The sequence below is a fragment of the Natator depressus genome, chromosome 10, assembly GCF_965152275.1.
Source record: "Natator depressus isolate rNatDep1 chromosome 10, rNatDep2.hap1, whole genome shotgun sequence".
NCBI classification, from domain to species: domain Eukaryota; kingdom Metazoa; phylum Chordata; order Testudines; family Cheloniidae; genus Natator; species Natator depressus.
In genome coordinates this window covers 11,027,327-11,048,601 of record NC_134243.1, presented here as the reverse complement: position 1 = coordinate 11,048,601, position 21,275 = coordinate 11,027,327, and the positions used below count along the sequence as shown (strand labels likewise).

General features: G+C 44.8%; 1 protein-coding gene across 1 annotated transcript in view; it reads right to left on the bottom strand.

The window, feature by feature from the left end:
- Window positions 1-18,781, bottom strand: part of GNA12 (G protein subunit alpha 12) — a 77,380-nt gene extending 58,599 nt beyond the window's left edge. The window contains exon 1 of the mRNA XM_074965180.1: window positions 18,383-18,781. Within this exon, the coding sequence (XP_074821281.1) occupies window positions 18,383-18,697 (315 nt within the window). The 5' untranslated portion in view covers window positions 18,698-18,781. The remainder of the gene's footprint in view (window positions 1-18,382) is intronic.
- Window positions 18,782-21,275: the final 2,494 nt, after the last annotated feature.

Sequence of the window (21,275 nt, the reverse complement as noted above, 5' to 3'; positions counted from 1 at the left end):
GACATGGAGCACCAGGTGCCCACTTCAGAGAAGGCAAAAATTATAAGTAATATTTTTACCTCTCCTTTCTTGGGAACCTGTTGCCCCTTGAACCATTACAACTGGAAAGTAACCAGTAGAATAAGTTTTCACAAAGAATGAAATCACATTTCCCTCCCATCTCAAGGATTTTAAAAAAAGGAGAACCAAGAGAAATACTGCAGAACCTTTTGTCCAAATGTCGTATCAGATGAACACAACACATGTAATTTATACCAGTTGGTGAAGGAATGGCACAATTCCTTGAACTCTGTACTTTTAAGCCCAGGAAGAAGCCATGTGCCTCAATGAGTGAGCCCTCACTGAAATGGAAGATATTTATAAACTGTATATGGGCTTGAAGAACTCCTGAGTTCATCCATCTGGAAAGAGTGAATATGGTTGCTTTATACCACTTTAGGTCCCCCGTATAATCCTAAAAATGGAATAAATTATTAGTTTTGCCTAACCAGACTTTGAATGCTCAGTCTACACCTAAAGTGTGCAACTGTTTCTCCTGGGTATGGAAGGGCTTCGAACATAAAGAAGGAAAACAGGCTGACTTATGTAAAAACCCTTAATTTATTTGTGAGGCAGAAATACTGGTGCAAGTCAGAGAGACACTTCATTTGGACAAAACCTCACATAAGGATCCCACTTGGATAAAGATCCCAAAACTGAAATCCCCTGAACAATCTGATGGCCAACAGGAAAGTTACTTTAATAGGAAACATAGCCCTATATATAGTTTGTCAGGACACCTCTGACCCTCCCATTAAAAACAAAATCAAGCCATTCTTTCCGGACTCCTAATAAAGACTCTTCAGGGACACAGCTTCAAGAAAAAGGAAAGTGCCATGATGAAGGAAAAGAAAAAAAGATTAGGAAAAGAAAAAGGCTGCAAAGCTTTAACTTGTACCTTCAAGAAGCTAGGTTTTTGATGCAATCAGTAACCATCTTGATAGAACTCCAATGTGTCTCCTGCATGTGAGACAAATGGGATCCTACTATACTCCATCCAGAGCCTTATCAAATAACTTTGAATTGCCAGCACAATGCCTGCAACTCTTAGCCCTGGTCTACACTACGGGGTTAGGTCGATTTTAAAATGAATGCGTCTACACAACCAACCCCGTTCCGTCGACATAAAGGGATCTTAAAATCTACTTCTATGCTCCTCCCCGGCGAGGGAGTAGCACTAAAATTGACCTTGCGGGTCGAATTTGGGGTAGTGCAGACGCAATTCGATGGTATTGGCCTCCGGGAGCTATCCCAGAGTGCTCCAATGTGACCGCTCTGGACAGCGCTTTCAACTCCGATGCACTAGCCAGGTACACAGGAAAAGGCCCGGGAAATTTTGAATTTCATTTCCTGTTTGGTCAGCGTGGTGAGCTCAGCAGCACAGGTGACCAGGCTCCCCCAGAATCTCAAATGAGCTCCAGCATGGACTGAAAGGGAGACACTGGATCTGACTGATGTATGGGGAAAAGAATCTGTGCAGGCTGAACTCTGATCAAAAAGAAGAAATGCTAATACATATGCCAAAATCGCACAGGGCATGGTGGAGAGAGGCTACAACAGGAACACACACAGCAGTGCCGCATGGAAGTCAAGGAGCTCAGGCAAGCCTACCAAAAGAAAGGAGGCAAATGGTCACTCTGGGTCAGAGCCCCATACATGCCACTTCTATGATCAGCTGCATGGCATTCTAGGGGGGGACCCTACCACTACATCACCACTGTCCGTGGACACCCGCAAAGGGGGAGTCTCACGCAACAGGGAGGAGGATTTTGTGGATGAGGAAGAGGAGGATGAGGAGGAGAATGCGCAGCAGGCAGGCAGTGAATCCGTTCTCCCCGGCAGCCAGGACCTTTTCATCACCCTGGAGCCAATACCCTCTCAAGGCGGGATCCCTGACCCTGAAGCTGGAGAAGGCAGCTCTGGTGAGTGCACATTTGTAACTATAGTACAGGATTTAAAAGCAATAGTGTTTAATGTTTGATTTGCCCTGAAGACTTGAGACGCATTCGTGGCCAGTACAGCTACTGGAAAAGTCTGTTAACATGTCTGGGGATGGAGCGGGAATCCTCCAGGGACATCTCCATGAAGCTCTCCTGGAGGTACTCTGAAAGCCTTTGCAGAAGGTTTCTGGGGAGGGTTGCCTTATTTCATCCTCCACAGTAGGATACTTTACCAAGCCAAGCAAGTAGTCTGGAATCATTGTAGCACAAAGCATGGCAGCAAATGGTTCTGGGTTTTGGTCTCATTCAAGCAACATTCTGTCTATATCTTTCTGTGTTAGCCTCAGGACAGTGTTATCATTCACGGTCACCTGGTTGAAATAGGGGAATTTTTGTAAGGGAACTGTAAAAGGACCCCATTCATGCTGGGTTGTTTGCGCTTGGCTAAAAGGGGTCATCCTGGAGAATAGCCACACAGCGGAGGGAGGGGTGAAGGGATCATCCCAGAGAATAGCCACACGGTGGGGTGGGGGGAGGTGTGTGCTGTACATCCACCTGAAAACCGCAGCCCCTCCTTTTAAACGTGAAACCCAACCAGCATTGCTTGCTATGGGAAAGGATGGTGCTGCAGTTTGAAACCATTCCCACATGTCATGAAGGTGTAAGAAGCCAACCCCGCGTACCAAAAGGCTTACCATGGCTGCCTGGAAACCGAATTCTGTTGCCCAGCCGTTTGTGATGTGTCACCATACTGGCAGGCGCTCAATATAAAAGGCAAAATGCGACCTTGTACCTACAGCACGTGTGCTGTCTGCTGTGAATTGCTTGATTCACTGTGAAAGAGTCTCCCTTTTGTACTCAGAAACGTATAGTCTTAAATTTTATTCTCCCTTTTTATCTCCCCCCAGGTGCAAATGTTTCTATGCTCTCCCTATCATCTCTGTCCCTGAGGTTATCGCAGATTAGAAGGCGGAAAAAAAAACAAAAACCACGCACTCACAATGACATGTTTTCCACACTGATAGGGCACAGCTTAATGCATGGAGGCATTCAGTGGCAGAGGCCAGGAAAGCATTAAGTGAGTGTGAAGAGCAGAGGCAGAAGGCGATGCTGAGGCTAATGGGGGATCAAATGGATATGATGAAGCATCTGTTGGAGCTGCAGGAAAGCCAACAAGAGCACAGATCCCTGCTGCATCTATTGTACAACGGCCTGCCCTCATCCCCAAGTTCCATATCTTCCTCACCCAGATGCCCAAGAATGCGGGGGGGGGGGCGCAGCAGCTCCCGGCACCCAGCCACTCCACTCCAGAGGATGGCCCAAGCAACAGAAGGCTGTCATTCAAACAGTTTTGATTTGTAGTGTGGCTACAATAAGCAATGTGGCCTTGTCCTTCCCTCCTCCCGCACCCCACCCCACCCGGGCTACCTTGTCAGTTATCTCACTTTTTTTTTTTAATTAATAAAGAAAGAACGCATGTTTTTTATTTCCTTTGCCAGCTGTGATTAAGGGAGGGGAGGGTGGCTGGCTTACAGGGAATTAAAATCAACAAAGGGGGCGGGTTTGCAGCAAGGAGAAACACACACAACTGTCACACCGTAGCCTGGCCAGTCATGAAACTGGTTTTCAATCCTCTCTGATGCACAGCACGCCTAGCTGCGTTCGAATTGCCCTGGTGTCTGGCTGCTCAAAATTGGACGCCAGGCGATCTGCCTCAACCTCCCACCCTGCCATAAACGTCTCCCCCTTACTCTCACAGATATTATGAAGCACACAGCAAGCAGCAATAACAATGGGAATGTCAGTTGTGCTGAAGTCTAACCTAGTCAGCAAACAGCGTCAGGGAGCTTTTAAACATACAAAGGCACATTCTACCACCATTCTGCACTTGCTCAGCCTATAGCTGAACTGCTCCTTACTACTGTCCAGGCTGCCTGTGTACAGCTTCATGAGCCATGGGTGCAAGGGGTAGGCTGGGTCCCCAAAGATAACTATTGGCATTTCAACATCCCCAACAGTTATTTTCTCGTCTGGGAAGTAAGTCCCTTCTTGCAACTGCTCGAACAGCCCAGAGTTCCTAAAGATGCAAGCGTCATGCACCTTTCCCAGCCATCCCACATTGATATCGGTGAAATGTCCCACGTGATCCACCAGTGTTTGCAACACCATTGAGAAGTACCCCTTGCGGTTTACAAACTGGTTGGCAAGGTGGTCCGATGCGAGGATAGGGATATAGGTTCCGTCTATCACCCCACCGAAGTTAGGGAATCCAGTTGCAGCAAAGCCATCCACTATGACCTGCATATTTCCCAGAGTCACTACCCTTGACAGCAGCAGGTCAGTGATTGCATTGGGTACTTGGATCACAGCAGTCCCCACAGTAGACTTGCCCACTCCAAACTGATTCCCGACTGACCGGTAGAGGTCAGGCATTGCAAGCTTCCATAGGGCTATCGCCACTCGTTTCTCAACTGTCAGGGTAGCTCTCATCTTGCTTCAAGGCGGGGGAAAGCAACTCACAAAGTTCAAGGAAAGTGGCCTTACATATGTGAAAGTTTCGCAGCCACTCTGAATCATCCCATACCTGCAACACTATGCGGTCGCACCAGTCTGTGCTTGTTTGCCGGGCCCAGAATCGGCGTTCCACTGTATCAACCAGCTCCACTGCCACCGCCCATGCTTTCAGGAAGAACTGTGTACATGTCCTCATCACAATCGTCCTTGTGCTGGTGTCTCTTAGCTCAGTGCTGCACATACTCCAGGATAACGTGCGAGGTGTTTACAATACTCACAACAGCAGCGGTGAGCTGAGTGGACTCCATGCTTGCCGTGGTATGGCGTCCCCAGGAAAAAAGGCATGAAACAATTGTCTGCCGTTGCTTTCACGGAGGGAGGGAGGGAGGGAGGAAGGGGCGACTGACGACATGTACCCAAAACCACCCACGACAATGTTTTTGCCACATCAGGCATTGGGAGCTGAACCCAGAATTCCAATGGGCAGCGGAGACTGCGTGAACTGTGGGATAGCTACCAATAGTGCACCACTCCGTAAGTCGATGCTCGCCACGGTATTGAGGACGCACTCTGCCGACTTAATGAGCTTAGTGGGGACATAAACAATCGACTGTATAAAATCAATTTCTACCAATAGACTTCTATAAAATCGACCTAATTTCGTAGTGTAGACAAACCCTTAGACTTGAGAACCTCCTTATGTTTCAAAAAAGGCATTTTCTATCTATTTTATGGCTTAAGTATATTAAATCAAACGTTTAACAGGTGTGTTTGCATTACACAAATTGCACAGACTTGTGGATATTGAGACGATATCACTGCCTTGAAGGCGCTGCAATCTAATGAAGAACTAAGAATTTCTACTGGATCCAGTTAGTCTGTTTTTCTATAACTTAGTTGTGTTTTACTATTTCCATACAAAGCCTTGTGAAAGGAGCTACCTTTAGATTTAGTCATTTGTGAGGGGACGCAAGAACTCCCAGTTTGTCCCCAAAAGTGTTAGTGAGGAAATAGCAATTGGGATCCATCTAGTTACATAAACAACAACTTGCTGGGAGTTTGTACTGGTATACCATACATAAAAGGAGAATGAGGAGGCATAAAGATGCTTTCTAGTATCAATGCAGTGGGTCAGCGTTACCACAGAAAGTTACAATTCCCTACTTTCAAGCTCAGAAGCGAGTCACAAAGTTCATCTTCCCAAATGTAAGGAGAGATCTCATTTAGACATTTTTGTTCATTTGACAGCTATGTCTGAGAGAATGCAGATTTGCTGTACTCCAAAATACTTATAAAAAGTGGCTATTTACCACTTTTACAAGTTTTAAAAATTCTTACATAACCTGGCTCTCTCAACTCAATAAAGTTCAAGATAAGGAACACCATAATTAAACCATAAGAAATCCTCACCACTCTGGAATGCATCAAAAAGTCATATAACACTGTCCTTTGTCAAGGCAATCATAGAGTGACCCCTTGTCTGTCTCTTCCAGATCTTCGCTGGCTGAGCTTTCAAGAGCCCTCCAAGATGCTGTTACCTCTGCCATCACCCTCAGCAACAACATTCCATTTCTTCCTTGCTCTGGAGAGTTTAGTTTGTGTTCTTGTCATGGTGCTATCCCTTAAAGCAGTGGTTTTCAACCAGCAGTTTGCATACCTCTGGGGGTACACAGAGGTCTTCCGGGGGGTTAATATCAGCTAGATATTAACCTAGTTTTACAACAGGCTACATGAAAATCACTAGCAAAGTCCATACAAACTAAAATTTCATACAGTGAAATGTTTATACTGCTCTATATACTATATCAGTGTTTCTCAGCCTGGGGTAACAATTTATAATTATACAGTAAAAACGAGAAAGTAAGCAAGTTTTCGAGCAAGCATAGTGTGCTGAAACTTTTGTATTGTTATGTTTCATTTTGTAAGCAAGTTGTTTTTAAGTGAGATAACATGTGGGGTATGCAAGCCAAATCAGTCTCCTCAAGGGGGTACAGTAGTCTGTAAAGGTTGAGAACCACTGCCTTAAAGGAGCCATTAAGCATCAACTCCAAATAAAGTCTAAAAAAAAAAGATTGACTGACTGCATAGATAACTTTTGATCATCTGAACCCTAGTAAACCCAGTTTTTAGTACAGCCAGTGTGAGAAAGCATTGCCTTATTAATTCAAATACTGTACTTGAAGAACCAGTAGTTTTATACAATCTAAAATGAGGTCCTCATTTTCAAGTACGGAAGAAAAGTGTAATTGAAATTCCCAGGCCATCATGGGTCACTGAAGACAATTATTCTTTCGCATGGTTTCCCTGTACACGTAATTCAATAAAAGTATCAATGTATTTACAGAGAATGAGGACTACACAAGCAGATAGCTAATACAGGAATTTAGCATTTCATAAGTTAAAAGCAGACTACTTAATAGTATATTCAGGATTTGACCTTTAAATATCTATTACAGTTATAAACTATTCACGTAGTAGATAAAACAATAGGATCTATAGCAAAACTGCTTGAACTAGAATTTGCAGAGCTTTATGTCAGCCAACTTCTCTAGTTTATTTTAATCCTCATCTATTTGTGATCCATCCCAGGTTTGAATTTGCTTATGTTCACTTCATGATCAATTTGAATGATTAAAGATTTGATTAAATTTTAAAAAAAGGAAGAGGTTATGCTACTTGTACAGCTACTTGACAGTTCCTGGTGTGTCAAGGCTTTGTTTTCCCTATGATGGAAATATTCACTAGCCTTAACAAAAAACAAACAAAAAAACCCACCAACTCAGAAGCATTGAGAGCATTCTCACTGCAAGTTCTAAAAAGGTAGATGCCAATGATGCACTATTTTCACTGTATAGTATATTTCATGATGAACCCATGAACTCTATCAATAAGTCAGAAGATACGGGGGACAGTGAAAATCTTATTTTCAGTCATTTACTTTGCGACCAATTAGAAATCTTATCAGGAGCTCAATCGCTGAAATTGAGAAATACTGGTACACCCTTTCACTTAGTGCTTGTCTACACTTGAAACAGTACAGCAGCATAGCTGTGCCACTGCAGTGCTTCAGTGCAGACACTACCTACACCAACTGGAGGAGTTCTCCTGTTGGCACAGGTAATCCTCACCCCCCCCCCCCCCAAAAAGGTGGCAGCTAGGTCAAAAGAAGAAATCTTCCATCTACCTAGCACTGTACGCTGGTGGTTTGGCCGGCTTAACTACATCGCTCAGGAGTGTGGATTTTTCATACCCCTGATCAATGTAGCTGGGCTGACCTAACTTTTTAGTTAGACAAGGCCTTGGAAGAAATGTAGTTTGTTTTGTCACCTATTACTACAGCATTCTTTCCTATACTCCAAATAAGAAGAGTAGACACTATCACAGAGGTGGGCAAACTACAGCCCGTGGGCCACATCTGGCCTGCGGGACCCTCCTGCCCTGCCCTTGAGCTCCTGGCCCGGGAGGCTAGTCCTGGTCCCTCCCCTGTAGCCTCAGTGCGCCATGCCGCTGGCGCAACGCTCTGGGTGGCTGGGCAGCACAGTTGCAGAGCCGCGGCCTGACCCAGTGCTCTGGGCGGCACGGCTGTAGCGCTGCCAGCCACCGGTGCTCCAGGCAGCACAGTAAGGGAGCAGGATGGGTTGGATAGAGGGCAGGGGAGTTCGGGGGTGTGGTCAGGGCGGTCAGAGGGCACGGAACAGGGGGGTGGATGGGGCAGGGGTCTGGGGGGGGCAGTCAGGAATGAGGGGGCGGTTGGATGGGGTGGCAGGGGGCAGTCAGGGGTGGGGGAAGTCCAGGGAGCAGGGGTTGGTGGATGGGGCAGGAGTCCCGGGGGAGCAGTCAGGGGGCGAGAAGCGGGTGGGGGGGGGGGCGGTCAGATAGGAGGTGGGGGCCGGGCCACACCTGGTTGTCTAGGGAGACATAGCCTCCCCTAACCGGCCCTCCAAACAATTCTGGAAACCCAATGTAGCCCTCAGGCCAAAAAGTTTGCCCGTCCCTGCACTATCATAACAAAAAAGCTTTTTCATTAGGAATTGACTTTTGACCAGTTCAATTGACCTACTAGGTGATTTTCTGCTAAGATCAGAATTTTTTTTAAAAAAATAGACACAAGCCTAAATCTTGCAATGCATTGGATAAGGAAATCTCCAGATATTAGAATACAACATGCAAACTATGAATGCCCTGGAGGCAGACTGTTTGCTGCTGCCTATGGGCTTTATTTTAAAAAGCCTTTTTTTGGTCATTTGTAATAGATAGCACAGGACTAGTTAAAAGTAGGATCCAGTTTGATTTTCCAAGCTACAGTACTAACCCGAGCCAAAAAAGCTTGTTTTGTAACATTTTAGTTATACTCATGACAGCTAAAATTTCATTATTAGTATTTGTATTACAGTAACACATGGGAGGCTGAAATCAGGACTGTATCTTGCCTATTGTCATGCACACCAGTTCACCAACAAAAATCCAAATTCACGTGAGATGGTGCTTTCCATAAATCGTAGAAAGATGAAAAACAGTTTATTTTGCTATGCATTAGCATGGAAAAAAAGGATTATTTCTACTTGCAAAGCAAGTTCCCTTTCTCAGAAAAGAGGAGTTTTTTGTAAGTTACCCACTGATCACATTTCTTTAGATAATAACAGAGCAAAATGTTTATTTTAAAAAGTAATTAATTAATTTGGTAGAAAGGAAAGATTGTTACACTGTTTTGAGATAACTACTGAAATGTTTTAGACAGACACCTTTCACATGAAAAGTTAATTCTTAGCTGTAACAAAGGAAAAAACCGTAGCGTTTAAGATAATTGTGTATTCCGTTGGATGAAGTCTTTCATTATCCCAAAAGATCACATATCTTGCTGAAGACAGCCCGACAGATAGGCTGTGATTATAAAGGTGAGGGAAGCAGAGGTAAGTACTACAGAGGAAAATAAAGCATTTTTGGCAACCACCAGCTCATGTCCGTGAAATCAGCATGGACATGGGAAGAACCAAACAACTCAAGTACCACCAACCTGATGGTTCTACTCAAGCACCTAAGTCTACTAACATGAAATACTATCCAGAGTTCTACATAACTGAACATTAGTAAAGTTTGCTCTATCTGACCTAGGAATCGTCTTAAGGAGCCACTTCAAATGCACTTCAGTTCCCTTGTAATTAGCGACATGATTCATTTCCCTACTTTACAATGGATGGGCAACAGAATGTAAGCAAGCTACATGTAAAGCAGTGAAGCAATAACCTTCTCCAGGCTTTTAGCTATTTAAAAAAAAGTTGTCAGATCTCATACAAAAAAACTGTAGATGGCCAATAGTTTATACTACACCATTCAAGATAGTATATTCTACATTTAGGAACTGATGTGACAAATGAATGCAGTTCTGCCAACTCTTATGATTTCACCGTGACTCTAGCCATGAGTTTTTTTTTTAAAAAAACCTCTCTCATGAAAACATGGTGAAGAAAGGTTGCCAACTGATGAGTTTTCACTTATTCAAAATGGCCACCATCTCCTATTGCTGTGAATGGGGCTGACACCAGCAAGATGGCTGCCACTTCATTACAGTCAATCTGCATGAGGCGATGAAACTGCCAAATCCTACTGTTTTCAATGAGACTGAAGTCATGCCCTTGCGCAAAATGGCTACAACTCTATGGTTCAGTGGCCTAGACAGGACACAGGGACTGTGAGAAGCAGCAGACACACTGTACAAGGTAGATGGGGAGAATGAGGAAGACCAGGAGGCAAATTAAAGGGCTGCAGGGGAATGGGGTGTGGAAATGAGTGGAGCGTGGTCCGGAAGAATGTGGGAGTGCTACCCATCTCTGGCAGAGAAGTGGGAGAGAGGAGAGAAGCAGGGAAGTGTGCCTTCTTATAAAAGACTAAACCAATTCCATAGTCTGTACTGTAATATCACTGATATGACTAAGTTTTTATATCTTTATCTGTAACTCATCAACCCTAAATGTAATAAGTTTATGTATGAGTGTGAATCATGATGCATTAAGCCAGTAGTTCTCAAACTACTTACCATCCAGCTCTTCTTTTATCAAAGGGAATCAACTAGGAGGGGAGAGTAACAGGAAATGGATGGCAGTTCCCTTATCTTGGGAGTGAGGGTAAGTGGAGACTCCATCTGAGCAGCCACGGAGAAGTGTGCATTTTAGGAGTGACTTTTCAACCTACTACCACCACAAATGAATTGGTAGAGGAGTAGAGGACAGTTAAAAAGACAGACTGAAAAAAACATTATGTTTTTAAAATCTCATTATTTTTGTTCTCTTGATATTGACAATACTGTGACTGTCAGCAACATCATCACTGTATGCAATGTTGCTGTAGCCATGTCAGTCCCAGGATACCAGACACAAGTTGGGTGAATTAATCTCTTTTATTAGACCAACTTCTGTTGACAAAGAGAGAAGCTTTTGTTCTTCCATAGAGCTGTACTTCCCCAGACCCAAAGAAGAGCTCTGTGTAAGCCTGAAAGCATCTCTCTCTCTCACCAACAGAAGATGGTCCCATAAAAGATATTACCTCATCCACCTTATCTCAGCAAAATCACTCACTGAAACACTGGTCTTCACCATGAAGAAAAGAACTGCTATAGTTTTCAGACTAGACTCATTTTCCCCATGCTGTATTATATTAAAAACTAATGAAGTGTTTGGTAAACAGTATTTTGTAACAAATTAAGAATTTTTGGTGATTTAGTGTTCTGAAGCGGTTGCTTGAATTCCTGAATTCACTCTGAGTTAAAATTCACAAGCTTTTTCCATAGAACACACCAATGGAGTGTTTAAAATACAGCTACCTCATTTAATGGAGTGTTTGAATCAGAAAGGAATAGATAATACCATTAACTTCAATTTTTTTATAGCTAAAACTTAGCCAAATAGATGTTTTACTCTTGATTGCTACAGAAAAAGTACTAATTTATGAGGATAAAATATTACAGTCTTCTAGAGAATGGAAGTGTTACTCAGTACAAGAGATATACCCCAAAATGCCAGAAAGATCTTTTAGCATTTGAGTCTTACCTCACCTTCAACATGAAACTTACATCAAGTACTTTATTTGAATGGTGGAAGGATAATATATGTAAATACTTAATCCAGTGCTACCCAGGTGAGAGCAGGGTAAACAGTAAAGATGACTACTCTTCCAGACTGCCAAATAAAATATATGAACAAAGGAAAGTGTCATTTACTTAGTCCACAGGAACACAAACATTAAGAAACATTTGGATTAGCTGCGGAATCTCTGTATTTGTAGCAGCAGTGACGTCTGCTTGTCTGCAAACTGTGAAAAGACTTCTTGTCTCCAAATTAATCCAATGAGATGGAGAGATGCAGCAGAACAAAAACTTCTTGCTGCAAATGAAACTTGCAACTAGAATTCAAGGTGAGTGACTGCTGAACCCAGAAGTGCAGGTTGGCACAAGCCCTTTGAGAACTTTCAGAATTATGTTAGTAGTTTTTTCATTTAATTTAGATCTTTACAGATCAAGTGCTATGAACTTATGACTGACCTTTAGCGCATAACTGGCTAACGTGTTGAACATTGCTGAAGCAGCTTCTAGTGTTCTGAACTTAATGTGTTGATTCTGATCTATGAAGTGGATTGAGACCATCCCTCCCCTCATACTATACTGCCATAGTTGCAATCAGCAGAGGTGCACACAGTGTTGCCAACTCTCATGATTTTGTCATGAATCTCATAATTATTGTTTTCTTTAAATCCCCAGCTCCTGGACTCAAGCGAATATGTGATGATTCCAGCCTTCGTTCTTAAAAAAAAGTAAGTTTCTAGCTCTCGTGGCTGTGAAAAAAGCTTCAGTGTGAGACCCCAGTGTATTCTAAAGGCTCAAAAAGCAGAAGGCAAATAAAAAGACCACCACATCTATTATTTTTTACATAATCTCATGACTTTAAAGCGAATCATGATTTTTTGGTGAGCCTGACTCATGAGTTTTGAACATTTTGGGGTGGCAATAATATCAACATGAACTCTTGATCTGAATGGGAGGGGGACTGCTGGTGGCTCTAGAACAAAGTCTCTCCTTCCCCCACTCCAAGATAGCCCAGGTCTGTTGACCTTTAGAGCACAATGCCAGGTGTTTCTATTTGCATGGAATGATACAAACACAGGCTTTTGAGATTAAACAGATTTGCTAAAAGATCTGTGGCTCTTTAATTTTGTTTCTGTAATTTACAGAAGAGGTGGTTAGAGCCTGTATAGACATTCCTTATTTAGACATACAAACCTCCCCTCCCCCAGAAAACCAACAAATGAATTATCACATGTACAGGAAGTCCCTGGGGTCTCAAGTTCATATTCTGTATGCTAATGGCAGCGACTCTAGCCATCACTCAAGCGTATTTCAATGGCTAGAGAATCTGTTTGAACTGTAATTGGGTATAGGGGTGATTTCTCCACCTTCTGTATTCCCAAGTGGTTTAAGAAAATTAAATGTGAGGCGAAGACTGGAAAATGTCAAGGTTTGTGTCTTTACTCTCCAAAGACTAATCATGTTCTGTGAGAACCATATGGGTTCACCGAATGCTATTTTGGATCAAGAGTGAATATTTATCAAAGAAATAAGCATCGATAGTAACTGTTGATGGTATTCATTATCCTGTCAGCCATGATGTAGTCAGTTACACTGACCACTTCCCTCCTGACCCAAACAAGAAACTATCCAGATCTACTTAGGGTTGATGGGATTTATTACAGTTATTTTGCATTGTGCAATTTATTAAGTGTCTTATTGATTCTATTCCAAGTGCATTGCAAAGGGCACCCGGAAACAAATTTCAACAACAATGGTCCTCTACAGTTAAGTCAGGAGTAAAGGTGGTAATGATGCAGGTAGTTTTATTACAAAAGGATCCATATCTTGAAGACATATTGAGAGTGGACTGAAGATAACACTAATTAAGTACCAATTCAATCATACCGTGTACGGTCTAATTAATTACAAAGCCAGGTGCATACTTCCAAGGGCTGACAGTTCTATTACAGCACTTATTACAAAGTCAGCTTTAATGTAAGAAAATTCAATAGATAAGACTGTTGTAATAGAACCACATCAGTCCTTTGAGGTGTGCAGCTGTCACGATCGAGAAGAAAATGATATTGTCCTGTGACAGACTAATCAAGAATCAACCACACCTACTACAAATCAAAAAACCACTAATCAAGAATCAATACCCAGAATATTTTACCTCAACAGTGAAAGACTATTGAAGGTCAAGTATTACCTTCACAGGTTACTGAATTCACTCATGTGCAAACCCAAAACATTGTGGATCAAGACCACAGCAGCTTGTGGAATTCCCAATAATGAGATGACATTTCTCCCTGGATTCCCAAACTAATATAAGGGCCAAGTGTGTCCAAGGAGAACAATCAGCTTGCTCACATAAGTACAATTTACAACTGAATGCAATGGTATTCTCCAACGCCACCCTTTCTATTGCCACATAAAATTTGTATGTGTTTCAGACAAACCTCAGATCAAGCACAAACCTTTCTGCTTGTGCAGCCATAAGGAGAGTGCACATCTGTACAGCATCCTAGAACTTTTCTATTCAAAGTCCACAACTTAAGTTATGGATTGGAGTTTCTAACAACAGTTTCTCTGGAGTCCCTTCCTACTCAAATATGAATTTTTCAGTCACTCTCAAATTATTCAGGTTGTGGACTGAAAAAAAAAAATCACTCAGTGCTCCTTACAGCTTTAATTGGTTTGGTCCATTTCAATATGGACACTAATTTGAAAAAGCTCCACAGATTACACTTTATGCTTTTTTTAAAGCTGAATTTAACTGTTAGATTTCTGCTCGAAGTAATCACATGTGCTGGGACAGGCATTGCTTCGGTGTTAGTGGGTAATTTTAATTGTTTTCTCAGGCAGTGAAACCTGGTTCATTTCCATTTTTGTGGTGCTCTATTTTAATAGTCAAAAACAAATAGAAAATAGCAACAAACGTACACAAGGAACATCAGAGTTATAACTCACCAGGTCACAGTACAGCCAGAAGTCCCTAAACCTTCATTAATTGTAGTCAGAGGGAGCAAGAATGGGAGTAGTTATTTTATGTTTGAAGAGTAGTTATTCAGTTTGTTCTTTGACACTCAGATCGGAACTCCAACAAACATTTTTACAGAATAGCAGCAGCCATTCACCAGATCTGAAACTTGCAACATGCAAAGACTTCCTCAGTCTCTCCATACATTTGAGATTCTTCTTTAAAAAACACACCACAGCAGTTACTCCTGTACTCTCCATTTTCCACTTCCAGGTGGGTGTGCTGAAGTAATGGAGTCTGTGTACTCAAAGCAGAACATTAACACTACTGCTTTTCACTTCAATCATCAAAAAGTTTCAAAATTACTTTGAAACTTAGCCTTGATTACCAAGCAAAACCCTAGTTAACCAGTGATTATTTATTTACTTTAAACCAAAGCAAGACTAACATATTTGAAGATTGCCCCACAATGCCAGAAAAAGCTAGCAAGGCTCTGAACCATCACCTATACTATATGGAAAAGTAAATTTTGGATCACAGGTTTACTTATTTCAGCATTTTGTTTTTAAACCGTGCCTCCCAAAAGGAGAAGTCTAAGAACCATGCATTCATGCTTAATTTGCCACAAGATACAGGAAAAGTAAGAGGCTGTGAAGTCAGAAAGAAAGAAGTGGGAGTGTTAGTAATAAAGGAAACAAACCAGTTGACATCAGAGTCAATATGACAAACTACCTGCACCAATTCATGCCATTTTCTTTAATCCATATAAAATGACCAAGTACTACTGTAAGAGGCACTTTAGAAAGAACACAATGCAAACCATCAGGAGGGCGTAATCTATTCTCTTTCAGAGAGAAATTTAGTCATATTGGGGAATAAAAGGTGACCACTTAATCCAAGATATTTACACTACATTTCTAGCAGAGATCCCAAAACTCTAGAAGCTTTAACAGAACTGGTCTTTGATAATGCTGACAAATAGTGAGGAAAGAGGAGCTAAAATGCAGTTCAACTGTCAGCAATAGGGTCAAGCAGAATTAATATTTTATAATGTTAAAAATGCTTAAATACTGGAGCACAAGACCAGTTGTTTAAATTCACTTAATTCACGTTTAAGATTTAGTGTTTGCAATATTGTTTAGATGATCTAGGTATTTCCATTTAGAGTTAATGGATGGTTACATTAGTTTGAAACAGTATTCCCTCTAATTTTTTATGTCCGTGTGTGGAATAAATTTTATGTGCACCAATATGGAGGTAGTGTGTGACACATCACCTTCATATTGGTGCACATAACAAAATTCATGGGGTGGGGGTGGGGCCAAGGGGTTTGAAGTGTGGAAGGGGGCTCAGGGCTGGGGCAGAAGTTTGGGGTGCATGGGGATGAGGGCTCTGGGGTGGGGCTGTGGATGAGGGGTTCAGGGTGCAGGAGGGGGCTCAAGGCTAGGGCTCTGGGGTGGGGTCGGGGATGAGGGGTTCAAGGTGTGGGAGGGGCCTCAAGGCTGGGGCTGCGGATGAGGGGTTCAAGGTGCAGGAGGGGGCTCAGGCAAAGGGTTGGGGTGTGGAGGGGATGACGGCTCTGGGGTGGGGCCAGGGATGAGGGATTATTATAACTAGGGTTTCTCATGCAGTTCTGTCCCACTTCTTTTCCTACCCTCAAACATTTCCGCTGCTTTTTACCATCATTTCAACTCAGTTTAAGGTAGCACTAAAACAAACACACTAATCCAAGATTCATACTACTCACTTTTGGGTATACTTGAAACCTAGTGATACTCTTCTCTTCCCTCCCTCCTCCCCCATTCTGGAATACTTGGGGAAGAAAGAGAAGCAAGTTGTCAAGCTATGGATTTTGTGGCCTGAGCTCTCCTTGTGCATTATATGTGCCCACTTCTTCCTGCTGCAGTGGAGTGCAAAGCCAACCCAGGGCACTTGATACCACAGGGAACTCCTTTTTTCCTCCCCTTCCTACCACCCACTTTCAGTGACTTGCCTCATGTTTTTGTAGTGCTTCTTAAAAGCAATTCAGGTAGCGGAATTAAGCTATGAATGGTCTTCCCATTCAGTTTGGATGGAAGCGGAAGCTTCTGAAGGAATTCTAGACTGCAAGAGTCACTTCTTCAACTTGTACTTAAAGAGAGCGCTGTTATAAAAAGGTTATCTGTGGAAGCGCATCTTAAGACACGGAAACAATTTTCCTTATCTCAGATGGTGCACTGGCCCCTCCCTTGATTTTTGCAGGAAATCCTGCAACAACTACAAGTTTCCTCACAAGTATGTGTCCATGCAGAAGTGAGGAAAGTCCTGTACAGATACCTTTGACGGAGCGAGACTTTTTTTTTTTTTTTTAAATGTAGGCAGGGACCCTTCCCCAGAGGGGAACAAGCCCTCTTAGTAGCCCTGCATTTGTATGGAGAATATGGGAAACAGCCCTTGTACAGAGCATATATCTATTTTTCTGAGCACAAGGGCTCCTTGTATTCCCTTGGCGACCAGCTTTTATGCACCTATAGGATTGTTCTAAAACAGTAGTTCTCTACCAGGAATCTGTGGTCCCCTACGGGGGCCACAAAGAGGTTTCAGGGGGTCCGCCAAGCAGGGCTGGCATTAGATTTGCTAGGGCCCAGGACAGAAAGCTGAAGTCCCACCATGCGGGACCGCCACCTGGGGTGCTGAACCCTCCCACCTGGGGCTGAAGCCGAAGCCTGAGCAACTTAGCTTTGTGTTGCCCCCTATGGTGTGGGGGCCCAAGCAATTGCCCTCCTTGATACCCCCTAACACAAGCCCGGGCTTTTATATGCAGAAAACAGTTACGGCACAGCTAGTCCATAGAACTTTTATAGCATGTTGGGAGAGACCTCAGAAAGAAAAAGGTTGAGAACCCCTGTTCTAAAAAATGACCACCACCTGGTTATTATGCAGAACACCTAAGGCCCCCAGGCAGAAGATGTGGGCAGTCAATTTCCCCAAGCTCTCTATACCTTGAGGATGTTCTTGTACATCATGGCCCTGAACTCCAGCAACTGTTCTATCCTCTCACTAGGAAGTCATCATGCCATGAGCCTCAGAGTGCTGGGGTCACCACAATAAAGATGTAAGCATTGACTGAAGGCCCAACTTCTCCGCCAGTATCCCAGTCGAGGTGCTCTGAATCTTAAGGCTATCATGCATAATGTCCTAGACAGGCCTTGGGGCAATCTCCACAGGTCTTTGGTGTTAAGATCCCCCCTATTCTCTTAAAAATGTTCCTCAAATTACAGCTTTTAACTCCTGTAATCTATGTACACCAATACAGGGGACCTCCCCCACCCATCTTCAGGGTCATCCTCCAGGAAAGGATCCTCAACACTCACTCCTCAGGGGGGAGATCCTTATCTCCTTTTCACTTGCTTCTTCCAAATATGGGGGTCCCCAACTCCTCTGAGGGTGTTCACATCATGGTTTCCCAGAACATAAGCCACACCTATACCTCCTTCTCCTCTGGGTCTTAGAAGTCTCTCCAGAACCCCTCCATGGGTGTCTGGGCCCTTTGAAAACATCTTCTTGGATGATAATCCAGAAACCCAGGAGGCGCTGTACGCAAACTCATCTTTCGGCCACCCTCATTCGTGGCACGGAACCCCTGTACCCCAGCAGCCCCAAAGGGCCAGATGGCAGCCCGGAACTCCATCGGCCCAGTAACCCTTTGTCCTGCATGGGGTCCCCCCTCCAACCTTGTCCCCACCCCCTTGGGGGTGGCTCTCAGGTCGGCGCGAACTCCAGCTGCTGGTGCACCCCGTTCTCTGTGGCAGGGTCAACCCCCGGGCCCGGGCTCCAGCGGCCCCTCAGCCCCAGCCCGGGGCTCGCCCGTACCTTGACCATGTTCTCGTAGATGATGGCCCGGAACTCCAGCAGCGCCTTCTGGTCGAACTCGCGGCCGTGGATGATCCGCATCTGCTTGAGGAAAGTGGACTTGCCGCTCTCGCCGGCGCCCAGCAGCAGGATCTTGACCAGGCGGCGCACGGCGCGCCGCTCCCGGGCCAGCATTGCGTCGATCTCCCGGCTCCGCCGCCGCGCCTCCCGCTCCGAGTCCCGGCTCCGCTCCTTGCCCTCCCGCCGCGACTCCCCGCGGCTGGTGGCTTCGGCCGGCAGCAGGCAGCGGCTCAGGGTCCGCACCACCCCGGACATGGCTGCTGGGGACGGGATCGGCACTCACAGCCCCGGGGACCCCACCAGCGCCCCTAGCAGCGGGCGGCGGCCAGCCAGACGCTTGGAGCAGCCGCAGCTGAGGAGGGGGAGGGGAACGGGGGGGGGGGGGGGGCTAAGGGCCGGGACCGCCCATTCCCCCGCGCAGCGCGGCGGGGCGAGGCGGCGGGGGCACGCTGCGAAGGGGAGGGGTGGGGCCCAGGGAGCCGCTGGGCGGGAGGGGAGCGGGGAGCCGGCGGGGCGCGGCCCGGAGGCCCTGACCGGGGCGGGGCTGGTGCCGCGGCGCCCCTCAGCCCGTGGGGGGCGGGGCGCGGGTCAGATGCCTGAGGAGGACGGGACACGGCCGCGGGAGCGCCGCCCACTCGCAGCCCCGCCGGAGAGGTCGGCCCAGCCAGCCGCTGGGGTGCCGCGGGGCGGGGAGCGAGCCTGCCGGACCCTCGGTTACTAGTAGCCTGGCTGGCGCCCCCGGAGCGCCGGCCGTGAGGGGTGCGGGCGAGGGCGGGACTTCACTCCGCCCACCCTACGCCTCATTGGGCAACGGGGTGTCAATCAACGTAGGCCGAGATCCGACTGGACACGCTGCACTCAGGGAGAGTTGGCGGGGGAAGGCAGGAGGAGGGGCCAAGGGGAGGAGATCCGACGGAAGGGGAGGAGAAGAGGAGGAGCTCCAAGAGGGGAGGCGGGGTAAAGGACAGAAGCACCAATAAGGGACAAAGGGGCGGAGTCCCTAAGGAGGCGGAGCAAAGAGGCGAGGCCTTAAAAAGGAGGCGGCGGCGGCGGCCGCCCAGAGAAAGGGGAGGTGGTGTCAGGGGAGGGGAGAGAGGGCTGGTGTCAACCTGTCTCTCTCATCGTGTGGGTTTCACGGATGTTCTAATTTTGGGGCTTTTTGAACTCAGTGGTGGTGGGAAACAAATTGTGTTTAAAAAAAAAAAATCATAAGCTAGATATGTTGCTCCTTTCTCCCTGGATTGCTTAGGGGGGTTGATAGCTGGAGTTGCCCACGGCATTTGAAATCAAGTCAAATCAGAGGTATAGTTAAGACTGCAGTAGAAACCCTTACACAGATTATTAAGAAAACAGGGTCAGGATTGGTGTATTGAAAGCCATGCGTGAGTGTCTCATTATTGGAACTACACAAGGGCTTGTTCCTACACAGAGCAGCTGAGGAGTATTGCTAACATATGCACAAGGTATTAAGTGATGACCTAAGAGGAACTGCACAGTGTATTAGGTCCTGCTTTAGCAGCCCCTGACATCAATGAAGAAATCCCTACTATCTTTAATACATGCAGGATCAGTCCCTCAGTGGGAGTATCGCTGCCAATTCAAAAGTTCTTTGTTCAGTCAAAATGTTATAACCATTACAACAAATCTGCAGAGCAATTTTTAATAGACCCATCTCTAAACTGCCACCTTGAATCAAAAGTGGGTTCCTGAAACTGCAAATCTGACAACGTGACCTCCACATCAGGAAAAGATAATGCTGCAGAATGAATGTATGTTCAACTGTCTAATGATAAAACATTCTGCAAGATCTAGAGTAGCAGACACTCATGTACTTTTTAATTATTTCTTAGGCTACTCCTCAGGCCCTAATAAAGGAAGAAATTCAGATTGAAACAGCATGATTGTGACTTTCTTGTTGTATTACCATTTACTTTTATATTTCAAGACAAAGACTCTAAAATAGAGTTAAGTTTAGGAGTACAGAGCAGTAACAATAGTTAAACAAATTATAGTTATCTCCAAAACCATGTATTACCAATGCAAGAAATGCAGAGTTAAGACTTAAAAGAAATTCATAGAATCTTAGAATATCAGGGTTGGAAGGGACATGTTACATGTTAATGTACAGAAATGCACAGGGAAAGCACCCAATGAATGTTAAGTGCCCTGTATTGACACTAGGCAATAACCATACAATTACGATTCAGGCATTTTAGTGTTTGTCATCCCAGATTAGAGGAGACAGAGTTTTTTCATTTTTTTCTCTTCACAATGCCACTACAGAACCAGGTTAAAGTTATTAGTTTGCTTTAACTATGTGTTTCCATACACAAGTTAAAACAAAACAAATTGTAACCAGCAGTTAAGACCCTAGTAAACTCTAACAAAACAGAACTCAGTCCCCCCAAATCTCCCCTCTTTCAGAACCATCAGCCTCTATCAAGCACCCTCCTCCACCCAAAATGAGAGCAGAGAAATTGAAGTGCCATGATGATCAGCACATTATTTTGGACCAAGGGAGGGGTTGATTCCAAAAGAGAGAGCCTCTCTGAAGAATGCTCTGCCCCTGGTACCAACTCTTTCAAATAAAGGGGTTCCAGCTCAAACATTTCCTCCAATAGCAACTGTGGCAGCATAAAACAAAGAGAGAAGCTGTCTTCCAAGTAGGCGGGTCCCAACCTGTTTGGAGTTGAGTTTTACAGGTCAAGACAAACAATTTAAATTCCGTGGAGAGCAGTAATCAGCAAATGGAGCTCATGGAGCACTGGTGTCCTATTCTCCCACCAACAAGCAGACTCCAGTTTAAGTTTCCAGATTGACTTTAGGGGTAGCT